The 16847-nt window shown below is 44.4% G+C and overlaps 1 protein-coding gene across 3 annotated transcripts in view; it reads left to right on the top strand.

Moving 5' to 3' along the window:
* The window catches only part of OTUD4 (OTU deubiquitinase 4), a 449310-nt gene that overhangs the window by 213519 nt on the left and 218944 nt on the right, over positions 1–16847 (top strand). For all 3 annotated transcript variants that reach the window (XM_069242606.1, XM_069242605.1, XM_069242607.1), the window contains 2 exons: positions 13467–13603; positions 13726–13912. In XM_069242606.1, the coding sequence (XP_069098707.1) occupies positions 13467–13603; positions 13726–13912 (324 nt within the window). The remainder of the gene's footprint in view (positions 1–13466; positions 13604–13725; positions 13913–16847) is intronic.

Raw genomic sequence — 16847 nt, 5'->3', positions numbered from 1 at the left:
TGGCTGGTCACTGATCCTCCTGCAATTGGACGATTGTCCAGGGACAGCTCATAGGGCAACTGCTGGGATCTCCAGCGACACCTGGACCCGCAGCTGTACCTCTTTTTCCACTGACTTGCAGGAACGTCATCTTCAGTAGGAGGGCATTGCCACCTGCACCCCCTAGGCGCCTCCTTGGGTGCTGGACTCTGTCCCCTTCCTTTGCAGGGCCTCCACGTCGGGAATCTGTCCCTGGGTCGTGACAGCAGCTGGACAATCCAAGCCATCCACAGTCTTCTGAGAGACCATTCTCCCCTCTGCATCTGGGTCCCTGGTGTAGGTGCTTCTGTCATCTGGGTATCCTGGGTTAGGGGCACGCTCCATCCACCCTCTTGCCTGCTGGGTTCCCCTGGGTCTGCTGGGAAGGGTCCCGAATTCTACAGCCACTGCTTTCTGTGTTAGCCTGTGGGACAACTGGGTGGGTAACTGACTTACCTCTGGTTGCTGGGGTTACCTACTGTACTTACCGCTGGTGTTTCTAACTGGCCACAGCCCCTAGCTAACAAACCCACTTACCTTGGTTGGAGTTCCACTTCCACATTCCACTTTTTTAGTATATGACATGGACCTCCCTTAGGGCCTTGTATATTTCTGTGCTATGTTTGCTGGTTATTTCATGTGTATAATTGTATGTAATATCTCCATAGGGAGATAAACCAATTTCAGTTTAGTAATAGTGCTGTAAGAAAGTATCCTTTATTTTTGCACCACTGGTGTGGTTCTTTCTTGTGACTAAGTTACTGTCTGACTGCTATGGTATTGCATGTGGTTTACATTCCTCCTAGATACGCTTTAGCTGCTCGCCTCAGCTACCCCTAGAGAGCTTCTGCCATCTGGACACCTATTCACAGTTTGCCTGGACTCAGTATAGGGTGCCACACAATAGGTGTACACCATAAACTGGGCCAGCCTCCTACAACTAGCAGCCTGTTTCAGTAGTCATGTCCTAGGTGGGATGAGATGGGATGGATTCATCCAAGCACATTTTACACACTGCCTTAAATGCAGTGCATGTTGTGGCTAAGTTTTAGTCATCGAGTCTGGTTAAGATGTGCAAGAAAACCTGGTTGTGCATTGTATAAAGACTTGTGTAGCCGAAGAAAATAAATTGAAAGCTTGACCGCCGCACATTGTTTTTAATTAAAATTGTAGCCTGCTGTGCCCTCTTTTCTGGTCAGCATTTATTTGTCTAAAGGCTTAACCAGATCAGTCAGCCAGCCCTGTGTGAGTAACCTCCCCTGGATATCCATTTTTTTTTTTTTAACCAGAAGTCATGAGTGATTAGGACATATAGACATGAAGACCAAATTGGGTACAACAATCACCCATTTGTCCCCCTACTTGAGGAAAAACAACTGGTAAGAGTAGACAACCACAATCTTCATCGGCCCTTTTCAGTCCAACACTATTTTAATGACTTTTTCTTGAAGTCTGTTTTTCTCACGAGGTGAATGGAGTTTTTCTTTGACCAGTAGATCCGAGAGATAATTGTTTGGGTACTGTAGGAAGTTGGCTCTGTATGTGCTATTTCAAAGTAAGGAATAGCATGCACAGAGTCCAAGGGTTCCCCTTACAGGTAAAATAGTGGTAAAAAGAGAGAATACTAATGCTCCATTTTGTGGTAGTGTGGTCGAGCAGTAGGCTTATCAAAGGAGTAGTGTTAAGCATTTGTTGTACATACACACAGGCAATAAATGAGGAACACACACTCAGAGACAAATCCAGCCAATAGGTTTTGTTATAGAAAAATATATTTTCTTAGTTTATTTTAAGAACCACAGGTTCAAATTTTACATGTAATATCTCATTTGAAAGGTATTGCAGGTAAGTACTCTAGGAACTTTGAATCATTACTTTAGCATGTATAGTTTTTACATAAAACACAATAAGCTGTTTTAAAAGTGGACACTTAGTGCAATTTTCACAGTTCCTGGGGGAGGTAAGTTTTTGTTAGTTTTGTCAGGTAAATAAATCACTTACAAGTCTCAGGTTTGGGTCCAAGGTAGCCCACCGTTGGGGGTTCAGAGCAACCCCAAAGTTATCACACCAGCAGCTCAGGGCCGGTCAGGTGCAAAGGTCAAAGAGGTGCCTAAAACACATAGGCTTCAATGGAGAGAAGGGGGTGCCCCGGTTCCAGTCTGCCAGCAGGTAAGTACCTGCGTCTTCGGAGGGCAGACCAGGGGGGTTTTGTAGGGCACCGGTGGGGACACGAGTCAGCACAGAAAGTATACCCTCAGCAGCGCGGGGGCGGCCGGGTGCAGTGTGCAAACATGCGTCTGGTTCACAATTGTTTTCAATGAGAGATCAAGGGATCTCTTCAGCGTCGCAGGCAGGCAAGGGGGGGCTCCTCGGGGTAGCCACCACCTGGGCAAGGGAGAGGGCTTCCCGGGGGTCACTCCTGCACCGAAGTTCCGTTCCTTTAGGTGCTGGGGGCTGCGGGTGCAGGGTCTTTTCCAGCCGTCGGGAAATGGAGTTCAGACAGTCGCGGTCAGGGGGAGCCTGGGGATTCCCTCTGCAGGCGTCGCTGTGGGGGCTCAGGGGGGACAACTTTGGTTACTCACAGTCGTAGAGTCGCCGGAGGGTCCTCCCTGAGTTGTTTGTTCTCCACCAGTCGAGTCGGGGTCGCCGGGTGCAGTGTTGCAAGTCTCACGCTTCTTGCGGGGAGTTGCAGGGGTCTTTAAATCTGCTCCTTGTAACAAAGTTGCAGTTCTTTTGGAGCAGTGCCACTGTCCTCGGGAGTTTCTTGTCTTTTTCGAAGCAGGACAGTCCTCAGAGGATTCAGAGGTTGCTGGTCCCTTGGAAAGCGTCGCTGGAGCAGGGTTCTTTGGAAGGCAGGAGACAGGCCGGTAGGACTGGGGCCAAAGCAGTTGGTGTCTTCTGTTCTTCCTCTGCAGGGGTTTTTCAGCTCAGCAGTCTTCTTCTTGTAGGTTTCAGGAATCTGTTTTTCTAGGTTCAGGGGAGCCCTTAAATACTAAATTTAAGGGCGTGTTTAGGTCTGGGGGGTTAGTAGCCAATGGCTACTAGCCCTGAGGGTGAGTACACCCTCTTTGTGCCTCCTCCCAAGGGGAGGGGGTCACATCCCTAATCCTATTGGGGGAATCCTCCATCTGCAAGATGGAGGATTTCTAAAAGTTAGTCACTTCAGCTCAGGACACCTTAGGGGCTGTCCTGACTGGCCAGTGACTCCTCCTTGTTGTTCTTTGTTTCCTCCAGCCTTGCCGCCAAAAGTGGGGGCCGTGGCCGGAGGGGGCGGGTAACTCCACTAAGCTGGAGTGTCCTGCGGTGCTGTGACAAAGGGGTGAGCCTTTGAGGCTCACCGCCAGGTGTTACAGCTCCTGCCTGGGGGAGGTGTTAGCATCTCCACCCAGTGCAGGCTTTGTTACTGGCCTCAGAGTGACAAAGGCACTCTCCCCATGGGGCCAGCAACATGTCTAGTGTGGCAGGCTGCTGGAACCAGTCAGCCTACACAGATAGTCGGTTAGGTTTCAGGGGGCACCTCTAAGGTGCCCTCTGGGGTGTATTTTACAATAAAATGTACACTGGCATCAGTGTGCATTTATTGTGCTGAGAAGTTTGATACCAAACTTCCCAGTTTTCAGTGTAGCCATTATGGTGCTGTGGAGTTCGTGTAAAACAGACTCCCAGACCATATACTCTTATGGCTACCCTGCACTTACAATGTCTAAGGTTTTGCTTAGACACTGTAGGGGCACAGTGCTCATGCACTGGTGCCCTCACCTATGGTATAGTGCACCCTGCCTTAGGGCTGTAAGGCCTGCTAGAGGGGTGTCTTACCTATACTGCATAGGCAGTGAGAGGCTGGCATGGCACCCTGAGGGGAGTGCCATGTCGACTTACTCATTTTGTTCTCACTAGCACACACAAGCTGGTAAGCAGGGTGTCTGTGCTGAGTGAGGGGTCTCTAGGGTGGCATAAGACATGCTGCAGCCCTTAGAGACCTTCCCTGGCATCAGGGCCCTTGGTACCAGAGGTACCAGTTACAAGGGACTTATCTGGATGCCAGGGTGTGCCAATTGTGGAATCAAAAGTACAGGTTAGGGAAAGAACACTGGTGCTGGGGCCTGGTTAGCAGGCCTCCGCACACTTTCAGTTCAAAACATAGCATCAGCAAAGGCAAAAAGTCAGGGGGTAACCATGCCAAGGAGGCATTTCCTTACAGGTACTTTCTCTATATATTCCAGAGAGCAATTATCTGAGAATCTTCCCTAAACACACACACCTGCTCTTCACACAACAGAATCATCTTGATAAACAAGCTATGGAGAATAATATGGTAATCAGAGATACTAATATTGTCACTCTGTCATTTCTGTTGCCCACAAATGGTGTCCTACTCCATCCAGTCTTGTAACTGCACGTCCTCTTGGAATTCCTCACAACGCGAAAGTCAAAATCCACACATTTGTTCAATTTCTCAAGGCAATGAATTTTCCATACTGGCAGATATTAGTCGATCTTCAGGGCGTCTCTTTTATTAACCCAGTCTACAGTTCTACAGTAAGTTTGTAAGGTTCCTATGTTTTTTTTTTTTTTTTTTGGACTAGCTGTGAGCAATGATTACATTATTTTGTTTGCAGCATTCCCTCTCGGCCTCACCTCAATACCAGATGTGATGCTGTGCAAGCAGGTGATTTACAAAATCCTCTGCTTAGACTAGCAGTTATTGACCTTCCGAGATCTGTGGCTGTTCACCGCATTGCCAGTCTTCAGTTTCTACAATTTGAACCTAAAAAAAAAAATACACAAAAATATGTAAACAAATACACCACACAAAAAGTCAGTGTTGACATTTTTATTTAATGCACAAACAAAAAAATATGCAAAAAACTAGTCATATTTTTAAAGGGAAGTTTAGAGCTTTTCAAAATGTAGTTTTATTTATAAAATGCAAAATAACGTGCTAGACTTTAATATATCACTTTCTGTTTTGCTGCTAATGTATGCTCTTTTTGTTGGTACACATCAGTGCTTCAGGCCATGAGTTGTTGTGACTAGACTATTTATTGTACTTGTGCTTATTCGCGAAAAGCATACCAACTTAATTTTCATCCTTCAATTTAGAATTTCTTGGCATTTACAGTGTTTAATTTTTAGCTTTTTATATCTATATATTCATTAATATGTTAATATTATTCAATTTTCTAAACAGTCATGCGCCCCTTGAGTAGACATTGCTACCCCCCACCGTGCACCTCACAGTCCCTGTGGACCACAGATTATGATCCACTGACCCAGATAGTTAGTTTATAAGCTGGACCGCTGGAGATAGCCTCCTCACACCTACAGGACTCTTGTGACCTCCTGCAGGTTCCGTGTTGCGGTGAACATAGAAATGTTACCTGGCCTCCAGTCAGGATTTTTGTTTGTGTTGCATACAACATGGTGGGACTTGAGTAACTGGTGGGTAGATGGTTAGGTGCTTTTTATTATCAGAATAGAAGGGTCAGCATTGTCTGCATAGTAGTAAATCTAGGCCCACACTTTGGTTGAAGGATTTTTTTCATATGATTTCCAGAACTCTGGGCCTCTTGCACTGTTGTGGGCATTCTAGTGAGGTTATTCATTAATTGGATAGTGAAATGTGAGGATTTAATGGAGCCTTGCTTATGGATGTTTGGGTCTTTGGAAATATCCTGAAAACAACAGTTGCTTTTGTTAGGTTAGAGCATGCAAGTGAGGGAAATCCTTTTCAACAAAAAATAACTATCAGTGTTGGATGTCTCCCAGTTTAACCTTTGAGTGGGCAGCAGTCTCGTATAATAGAAACATTGAAGAATTGAGAGCCATTGGCCAAATCCCCACCCCTGCACAATGTCCAAGAGCATTACTTCACTTAGTCACAGAATTTTAAGCCCAAAACTTGACTGTCATTGCTAAAGCCGTGTGCTTTGTCAAAATGAGTGGGGTACTGTGTAGGCTTCAAGATACTCACTCATGAGTTATTAGCCTTGATGTTCTGGTTCCTGGACAGGGGCGACAGTATGTCGGCCAGTTATACAGTTGGTGTAGAGAACATAAAATTGTACAGGCTTGCCAGTCATGTCTGCAAACTGTCACCTGATCTGTTAGCTAACAAACCGAAGCAGAAATGTGGTTTTGTTCAGTGGAGTTTCCCCAAAGGGGATCACTGCTAACGTACCCTCCCACTTCCATATGCAACTGCATGTGTGCCTGTGCCAGGCTGCAAAATTGGGAAGCTCAAGGCAGTTTATCACTGATTCAGCTGGATTGAGGGTTAAACACATGGACTTCTTTTTCACTCTCTGTGAGGCTTGATAAATACCTTCCAGTCTGGGTCCTTCCTTGTGCCTAGCTGGGATCTGAGCCTACCCTTTGCTTTCTTGATCAAGGTCTCCTTTTGAGCCTTTTTGCCGCATTGTTTACAGACTTTCAAGGATGTGTTATCATGATATCACTATAGCTAGGAGATTTGGAACGTTGCAAATCCTGTCTTTATATGTAAATACATGATGTCTGATCCCAAAAATACATTATCATTCTAAGTTTTGGCAGTATTTACTGATTGTACCACTTCGAAATGTGTTTGATGGCATGTGTAGCTATAGATACACATGCTCTGCATACTTCCGCACTCCAGTGTTTGGTCCGGATGGTTGCAAGTTGTTTTAATTCGAAAAGTCTTTTGAGTCACGGGACGTAGTGACTCCTCCTCTTGCTTGCAATGCGCTGGATCCTCTACTCCATGTTCAGATTTTCTTCTTCTGCTGTCTGGTCGTGTTCTCTAAGATCTCCTGTCCGACAACATAATAGGCCTCTTCGGTTTGGGAAAACCTCACCAAACCCGTCTGTATTGTTTTCGATTGTGATATTCTTTGTTGCATTGCGTGCCGGGATCGAAGGAACACTATAGAACTGATTAGTTTTTTGATTGCGGCCCGTAGGGGGGGAGGGGGCTAGCCTTTAGGGCACCCATTCTTCTCCATTCAACATACTGGAGAATGAACAACTAATGGAACTGGCTCCATTCAGTTTCTGTTTGAAATGTCACTCCAAATTCCCTCGGACTGATCATCATCAGGTCTGTGACCTCTGCCTTTCATCAGAACACCGAGAAGAAAACTGTGAGACCTGCCAGTCGTTCCAGTCAAAGAAAACTCTGAGATCAAAGAGTTCACGGACGTGAAATGCATAGGCAAGAATTGGAGGAAATGCCTGATATTTTCGGCACCCAAGACATGTCGACTGCAGCAGGAGATTTAAGAGGCATCAGCCGCTGAAGAATAGGCGTTTTCGGTCCACGATTCAGATTCAGAGGCCGAAATGACTGGAAATGAAGTCGATCCCTCTAGGTCAACATGCAGCGAGTAAACATGCCCCGGCTCCAGCCAAAAGGCTAACTTCGGATCAGAAGCAATTGAGCCGCCACTCCTTTCAGTTGGTTTGGATACCCCACCCTCATGCTCGGCACAAAACATAAATTAAAAACCACAGCTTCCATACCTAGCCGTGTGTCTGTAGCTCCAGCACCGGAAACATCAACACATTTGGTGTCCAGTGCTTCGGCACCGAAAAGACTGCCCCCCTGCACCAACATCTTGGGCATCGAAAAGCAAACCTGCTTTGGCATTGAAAAAACGTGATCTGAAAAATTGGCCAGAGCCAGTTCTTCACAAGATAAACCAGCAGCTTCAAGCCAAAGAGTCTCCATTACAATCCAGAACTAGTCCTGCTAAGAGACCGCTCACTTCTGAGGAGGCTTTAAACACAACGGAACCTCCAACAAAATAGAAAAGAGTGGACATGGAACTGGAGGAGACTCATCCACCTCTGTCTACATCTCCACCAATTAACCCTCCACCACCATAAACACCCTCTCCACAACACTCTACATTAGACCCACTAGACCTATCTCCTAAATAATCTCTGCACTCAGGTCACAATGTCCATGACCCTAGTGATGATGCATCATATATGCCTGAGGACATAGATCCATGGTCACACAATGATGTTGACACATACACCAATGCTGACGGAGATCTACCAAGTTAGACCTTCACCACCAGAGGACACTAAATATTTTCAGGAATTAGTTGGGGGGGGGGGGGTGCTACATATCATCAGGTACTCCTCCACAAAGATCCTATAGAGAATTACTTTTTATTTATACAGCCTCATGAATCCACACAATATCTCCCTATGCTGAAGGGAATGCTCAAACATGCGGATGATATTTTTCAATATCCATCTAGGACTTTCATTATTACTACAAGAGTGGCGAGGAAATACAAACCACCTCCTTCAGATCCAATATACATCTGGAGTCAAACTCCAGCAGACACTTTGGTTGTCTCCAGTGCTAGAAGAAGAGCCAATTTGCAAGCTTCTCAGGATGCACCACCCCCTGAAAAGGAGAAAAAGCTTTTTGACGCATCTGGCAAGCGTGTTGCTGCTCCCACAGCAAATCACGGGTGTATTGCCAATATGGAAGGACTTCTAGCCAGATATGATCGTGCCCACTGGGATGAAATGGAGCAGTTACTCCAATATCTACAGAGGAGCATAGGAAAAAGACAGGAAATCGTTAATGAGGGACAGCTCATTTCAAATAATGCCATTTGCTGGGTGTTAGACTCCGCTAATACAGCAGCCAGATGGATTAATACTAATATTTTACTATGACGCAATGCATGGCTGCATATTTCTGGTTTTAAACAAGAGGTGCAGCATACAATCGTTAATGTCCCATTTGGCAAGGAACATCTCTTTGCACCACAAGTAGATCAGGCCTTAGAAAATATAAAAAAGGACAAGAGGACTAAGTATATTGGGGCACTTCTTCCTTCCTCTTGTACTTTTTTCAAAACACAGTATAAACCACCTTATAAGCCTGCAACAGTTGAGACATCTTCCTCATATACCACCTCTTTGTCACAATCTTTCACAGGATCACAGTTCTTCAACAAGAGGTACACTCTTTGCTTCTCAAAGGGGCAATAGAACCAGTTCCTATTTAACACCAGGGAACTGGAGTGTACTCCCATTACTTTCTCATACCCAAAAACAATGGCTCACTAAGACCCATACGAGATCTCAGACCGTTAAACCATTACATCTTATAAGAATATTTTCATATGGTCACACTAAAGGATGTGCTACCTCTGATGCAACAAGGCAACTTTCTGTCCGCGCTAGATCTAAAGGACGCCTACTTCTATATTCCTGTACATCCAGGACATCGCAAATACTTCAGATTTATCATTCAAGGATGACGTTATCAGTTTAAAGTGTTTCCGTTTGGGGTCACCACAGCATCAAAAGCGTTTACAAAATACCTAGTGGTTGTAGTAGCTCACCTACGCAGGCAAATAATTCATGTATATCCATACTTAGATGACTGGCTGGTCAGAGCCACCTCTCTTCCACAATGTCTCAACCACATTCAAGCCACAATAGACCTGCTTCACCAGTTAAGATTCACAATCAATTTCTAGAAGTCCCATCTCACCCCACTACAGGTACGACCTTACCTAGGGGCCATAATCAATACACAGATGGGAGCAGCTTATTCAAATGCAGCAAAGATACAACACTTCCAAACACAACTTCTTCACTTTTGCCCCAATCAACGGGTTACAGTCAGATCAATCATGAAACTTCTGGAAATAATGTCCTCTTGCATTACAATAGTGCCACATTAACACCTTCGCATGCGTTCTTTGCAAGAATGTCTCACATGCCAATGGTCTCAAGCACAGGGTAATTTACAGGATCTAATGTTGGTAGGCAACTGCACCTTTCACACTCTTCAGTGGTGGAACAAAACCAATCTTTCCAAAGAACAGCCGTTTTTAGACCCTGTTCTCCAAGTCATTCTGACAACGGACGCTTCTCTGATGGGATGCTCATCTCCACAACCTTACAATACAGGGTCTTTGGAATCATGTGCACACATTTTTGCCCATCATCTATCTGGAGATGCTTGCCGTTCGTTTAGCACTCAAAGCCTTTGACACACAGCTCAAAAAGAGAGTAGTCCTCATGCACGAACAACATGACAGACATGTTTTATCTGCTGGAACTGCGGGGACATTCACCACAGTAGTCTCGCCTTGCACGGACAGTTTGGCACTGGGCCATTCCTCACAACATTTGCTTGTTAGTGGAACACCTTCCAGGGTTGGAACACTTTTGACGATCTCAGCAGGATGCCGCAAAACGTCCACGAATGGGAACTCCAGAAATGGGGTGTACCGACCTAGATCTATTCACAACAACAAAAAACACAAAATGCCCAGACTTTGCCTCCAGGTTTCCACACCCTCAGTCCAAAGGCAATGCTCTATGGATCAACTGGTCAGGGATATTTGCCTATGCTTTTCCACCTCTCCCTCCTCTTCCATATGTGGTTCGGAAACTCAGACAAACCTCTCTCATGATGATACTAGTGGCACCCACATGGGCAAGACAAGCATGGTTCACCACACTAGTAGATCTATGAGTAGTACCACACAAGAAGCTTCCTCTACACCTGGACCTTCTCAGTCAGACCAAAGGCCAAATCAGACACCCAAACCCCAAAGACTTGAATCTTGCAATTTGACTCCTGAAATCCTAGAATTTGGATATTTAAATTTACCTCAAGAATGGAGTAAATGGACATTCTTTAAACACGCAAGAGCTTGTTATGCAGCCAAGTGGAAGCATTTTGTTCACTGCCGTATTTCTCAAAACTGGATTCCTTTCCAAGTGTCTACACAATATACACAATATTATTTTGTCCCTTCTTCTTTTGCAAAAAGCAAATTTTGTATATACCTCTATAAGGTTACATTTAGCAGCCATGGCTGCTTATCTACAGAACAGACAGTGTTCTTCACTTTTTAGAATCCCTGTCATAAAGGCTTTTATGGAAGGATTAAAAAGGGTAGTACCACCAAGACTAGCTCCAGTTTCTTCTTGGAATTTGAATATAGTACTCCCCAGACTTATGGGACCACCCTTTGAACTAATGCACTCATGTCTTTTACAGTTTCTATCGTGGAAGGTAACCTTTTTAGTTGCATTCACTTCCCTGAGACGTGCAAGTTAGCTTCAGTTATTAAGAACCATTTTTTCAGGTACATAAAGATAAGGTGGTTCCTCGTATTAACCATACCTTTCTATCTAAGGTTGTGTCTGAACTCCATATAAATCAGACTATTGAATTGCCCGTTTTGTTTCCCCAAAACCTGATTCAGTTGCTGAGAGCCCTACACATGATAGACGTGAAGAGCGCTAATGTTCTATATTGGAACTGAAAATGTTAGGAAGACAGAACAACTTTTTCTTGCTTTTTCTCCACCACATAAAGGTACTCTATTACTAATTCTACTATATCAAGATGGATTGTTTAATGTTTTCCCACTTGCTGTGCAAAAGCTAAAAGGCCATTACCTATTACTCCCAGAGCACATTCAACATGGAAAAAGGGTGCATCTATGGCATTTCTAGGTAACATACTTCTAGCTGACATTTGTAAGGCAGCTAAATGGTCAACAATACACACTTTCACTAAACATTATTGTGTGGACCTTTTAGCACACCAACAAGCCAATGTAGGACAGGCAGTGCTACGTACTCCATTCTAGAATACTGTAACACCCACAAGTTAGCCAGCGCTTTTATGGAGGCACTGCTTTTCAGTTTATGCAGAGCATGTCTATCTACTGCTACACATGCCGTCAAAGGGAAAACGTTACTTACCTAGTAAGCATCTATTTGTGGCATGTAGTGCTGTAGATTCACATCCGCCCACCCGCCTCCGCAGTCACCTATAAGTACACATTATCACGCTTGATCATTTAGTTTATCTACTTTTGTATTACACTCCATTCATCCCCACCTGCAGGAAAACAATCTGAACATGGAGTCAAGGATCATGCGCATTGCAAGTAAGAGGAGGAGTCACAATATCCGTGACTTGAAAGGCTTTACTAACAAAAACAACTTGCAACATTCCAGACCCAACACTAGATGGCAGAAGTATGCAGAGCATGTGAATCTACAGCACCACATGCCACAAACAGATGCTTACTGGGTAAGTAACATTTTCCTTACATTCTTTTTTTATAGACCCGGGATAACAAAAGGAAACAGACCCAAGTGCTTTGATCAGAGATCTATAATGACTTTTCCAGGTTACTCGAGTACAGCACGTGCCAATAACCAACACATTGTGGATGGTTTTAGAACACAGCAATGTTTTGTGTATGACCTTGTGGTCTACATTAAATCACCATATTTGTAATATTACTTACTAATCTTTGCCTGAAGCAAAGGAACTAGGAATGGACCTAGTTTCTCTATAATGAGATGCGTTCACCCCATTTGAGTGATTTATTTTTCTCAGTCCATTTTCCTTACCCTGAGGTTGTCTAACCTGTTCACCACTCCCAAAAGATTTTTCCCCACTGTCTTTCCATCACCTACACTTTGAAGAAAACAGACCATCTGCACGTGCTCCATGGTAACAGAGCTATAGTCATTTATGTTGATCTGTCCAAATACTACAGGACTGATGACCAGTAGATGGTGACAAAACGGACTATCTAGGAAAGCCAACCTGTTATAAAGCTATGTTTTCTCAAAGCGACCCCTCAGAAGGAATTGTGGCTCACTCCGCGAGAGAGAGTGTCATGTTTGCTTTCCTGAAGAGAATACTAACCTCTAACAAGAGAAAGGCAGTGACTTAGTCCTTTTATCATCCTTTTACCAACCATTACTGCCTAGGCTCTTAACTGAGAAGTAATCCTAGTGAGGGATGAGATTTGCAGCAATATTTCTTGGTTTGGATTATGTCCTGTTATTCCTCAAACCCTTACCATGTATCAGGCATTGCTGTTGGAGCTGTTCCAGAAGACAAATTTACGAGAAGTACTATCTATGTGAAGAATGTTGGCTTTCATAACTTTTATTGGTAGATTCTTGCCTTTCATGTGTTTATTGCGCCCCTTTCTGCCTCATCTTTCCTGAGAAAGTAGTTTTATTATTTGCTAACACTTATTCTGGTTATATTGTTGGCTTTGGCTTTTTGGTTCTCTTCACCGTGAAGCACATATTTGCAGTATAACTATCAGATTTAGAGCCTTTCTGGATCAGCAATACTGTTTTGCCAGTAATGCTCTGGCAGAAGATATGCTGATGCTTCAGTCTCATGCCCCTTTGTTAAATGAGTAAAATGCTGTAATCGTTGAAGATTAGTTTATCTAGGGATTATTCTTGATCAGGAATATGCAGAAAATTAAAATAGCCACGGGGAAAAAGATAACATAAACACAACTCTTTTCTTCTGTAATATTACTGTATTTGTATCACACACTTTATGAACAAATGGCACATGATGGGGCTCAAAGCTATAGCATCCGAGTCTTACCTAATGGGTATTTTTTTGTCTCTATCCCCTGTAGGTTTGATGTTTCACTTAAGAGCCTGAAACCACTTCCTCAGGCTGCTCCACTGACGACCACAAAGGAGGGATGGAACACTGTGCCAGGAAAAAAGTTAAAAAGAGTTCCTATAACAAGCAGTGCTCATTTTCAAACTGGTGTGTATTTGTGATTGTTTTTTATTGATACGGAGCATCACCTAATTGCATGTATGCTTTGTGACTGTTAACTGTGAGGCATCCTTAGACAAAGTGTGTGTGTTTTTTTGTGTGTATGATAGATGGAGACTACAGGGGACAAAAGATTGCTGGTAAACCAGGGAAGCCCCAGTCCACTCTGCCACCTCGACTCCAGCAAGCATCAGGAAATCGCCAGCAACATTATGGCCCATCCCCTGGGCCAGCATCCCAGCATACTTCTAGTGAACAAAGAACTCAGAGTAGAACTCCAGCACAGGCAGCGGGCAGGTAAGCATTTGTTCGGAGGTAGTTCACAGTTGGTCTATGAAGCCCAGTGCCATGTCAGACTTTCAGGATACAACAGAAATAAATGTACAACAATGAATGTAAATGGGAATAATTGAAAATATTCCTATATTAACATTCTGGCAACGTGCCAGCTTGTGTGGACCAGTGTTAAAAATTTACTATGTACAATGATCAAAAGTAATTGTTTCTCATCTCTAGTAAGATGGATAGGGTAGTTTTTTCCCAAATTTTATAATCTTAAAGACTACTATTGTATGCTTAGCTACAAATATAAAATCAATAAAAGTCTCCATGTTGACTTCTCTAGGACAATGAACCTATCTTTGAAAAAATAATTTAATTCAAGTCAGGTACTCGAAGCTGCCAGACTCTCATTCAAAATCTCTAATCTCTCTCTTCTTGGCTCCCTCTCTTTCTTTCTGTCACATATGCACTTTCTCTTTTGCGTCCTTTTTATGATCTAGCTGTACAGCCCAGCTGTCATATGACAATTATTTGATCATCACTAGAGGGGCATTCACTCCACCCACATGTTGGAAGCCAAAAGTACATGTTTGATTGGGCAGAAATTGTGTACTCCCACAAACAAATGCTTGCCCTCTAGCATCTGTGATCATTTTGTTTACTTATCCACCTACCTAAGCTTGCCCTTTGCGGCACATACATTACATTAGAATGCTGTTATAAGTGCTATTAAAGTGTCTTAGATAACTAGATAATATATGTTGTTTTTCTCTGGCAGCCGCACAGATGGAAGGAGAGTAGTCATTAACCTACATGGATTTTTAGGTGTGGTTTGGCAGTGCAGTGGTTACTTGACCTTTTTTTTTTTTTTTTTTTTTAAATAACTAATTTTCTTGTTTTCATATTCCAATTGAAACCAAACTCAGGAAGTTAGACACAACATTTTGACTGACGTTTTGCAGCCTACTGCCGCAGCATCAGAGCCTCTCTTACTAATTAACGATGCCCTTCTGTAACTCTTGAAAGCATAGCGAGATTAGCCCACCTTTAGCCTGTCTTTTAACTGCCTTATTGTAAGGATGCTCAATCCCGCCCCAGAAGACCCACATTCAAGTGCAAGGCATCACACAGTGAAATAATCTGTGCTACAAATCTAGCGTACTGTCTGTCATTGACAAGTGAACTCGCATTACAACAGAAGGAGTGAGCCACCCATGCACTCAATTACACAGTCAGTTCACGGGCCTCTAAATCTTGTCCGCAGACCCCAAATTTGCTCATATTTTTGCAGAACCCCTGTACCTTAAGCACTTGTTTTTTCAACCGCCGTACAGTTGTCCATGCCCCTAACCCATTTGTGCAGAGACGCGGCCTGTACAGCTCTCTACTGCCTGGATAGGTCTCTCACAGCCACCAAGTTAGCTGTGGCAACAAGGACGCACATGGCTTGGGACCCCCCCCCCCCCCCCCCCCCCCCCCAGCATGTCCATTATCCCCAGCAGCATATTTTGGGATCCAGAGCCAGCGGCAGTACCACCACTCACCCAAACGGCTGTTGACCTTGTTCCAGTACTCTTGTGTCACCAGGCAGTCCCACAGTACGTGAAAGAGGGAGCCCGGAGAATGATGTCACCAGAGACATTCAGGGCCCTGGGCATGTCCCAAGCATCATAGACGTGCTGGCGAATAGTGAATCCAAATGAGAGTAATTAAACTGGGTTAAGTGGAAGCGCATCGAGATATCAATGATTTATATAAACACAAAATGCTTCCCCCCCTTACTTACACACACACACGTACACACACACACGTACACACACACACGTACACACGTTATTCATATACATTCCAGCAGGTTAAATTCCGAAAGGTACCTATAGAACTGAGAGGAGTGCAAATAGACTCGGTTGACGGCTCTTGAAATCACCACATGCACCCTTTCCTCCAGACATTTCCCAAGGTGGAGACATCAATAAGGTTCAAAGAACAAAATCCCTCAAGGCCTACCTTCTCCGTCAACCACATCCCATGCCAAAAGGGAGCCACCCTCATAAAGGTACCATGCCATTTAATGTGGTGAAGAACCGCATACCAACAGCGAATAGGGACCTGAGTGACTGGCATAGAGTGAGGCAGTGCCTTGTTATGCAGCAAATGAAGTAAATCATACGGGTGCAGGTACACTAAGTGGTGTCCCATCTATCCAGTCGGGACCAGTCGTTGATATTGACCAACTGCAAGGCCCAGTAATATAGTTGGATATCCGCACACCCTAACTCCCCCTCAAACAGAGAACCGACGCTTCCCAAAAGAGACTGGGCATTTTCCCCGCCCGCAGGAAGCGGATATGTGCCCGCATGTCAGTAAAGAAATTAGATTGTAGTGGGTGGGGGTAATGATGTGGATCATATAAAAAATGAGGGAGGGACACAATCTTAAAGAGTGCCCCACAGCCTGCTTTTGAGAGACTCAACATGGACCATTCCTCCTTCTTCCCTGGCCAACTGTGGGGTAGCATAAAGTTCCAGTACCTCAATCTGGAGAGGGCCACTGTCATGCCTAAATAGCAGTAACTGTAATTGGCCACCCGCAAAGGAGGATCTACCCACTGTCCATCACACCCAAACAGACACCAGCGTTGACTTCCCCAAAATGACTAAGCCCAGACACCTCCCTTTAGATCTCCATGAGCCAGTGTTGCAAGATCTCTGAAGGAAGAAGAGCATATCCCATACAGCAAAGCCTGATTTGCTCTCCCCCCCACCCCCTTCAGTCAAAGCCATTAAGTCAAGCATCAGTCTGAATGAGCTCCGCTAGAGGTTTCATCATCGGGGTGAATAACTGGGGAGTGGGGCATCCTGCCCCTTTCAATAGGGAACTTCTGTGAGAGGGCTCTGACGCAACCTGGAGCCACAGATCCATGTACAGTAGAGCAGTGGTTTCCAACCTT

This window comes from Pleurodeles waltl, chromosome 1_2 (genome assembly GCF_031143425.1).
Source record: "Pleurodeles waltl isolate 20211129_DDA chromosome 1_2, aPleWal1.hap1.20221129, whole genome shotgun sequence".
Classification (NCBI taxonomy): domain Eukaryota; kingdom Metazoa; phylum Chordata; class Amphibia; order Caudata; family Salamandridae; genus Pleurodeles; species Pleurodeles waltl.
Note: the sequence above shows the minus strand (reverse complement) of the source record. Positions and strands in the feature narration are given on the sequence as shown.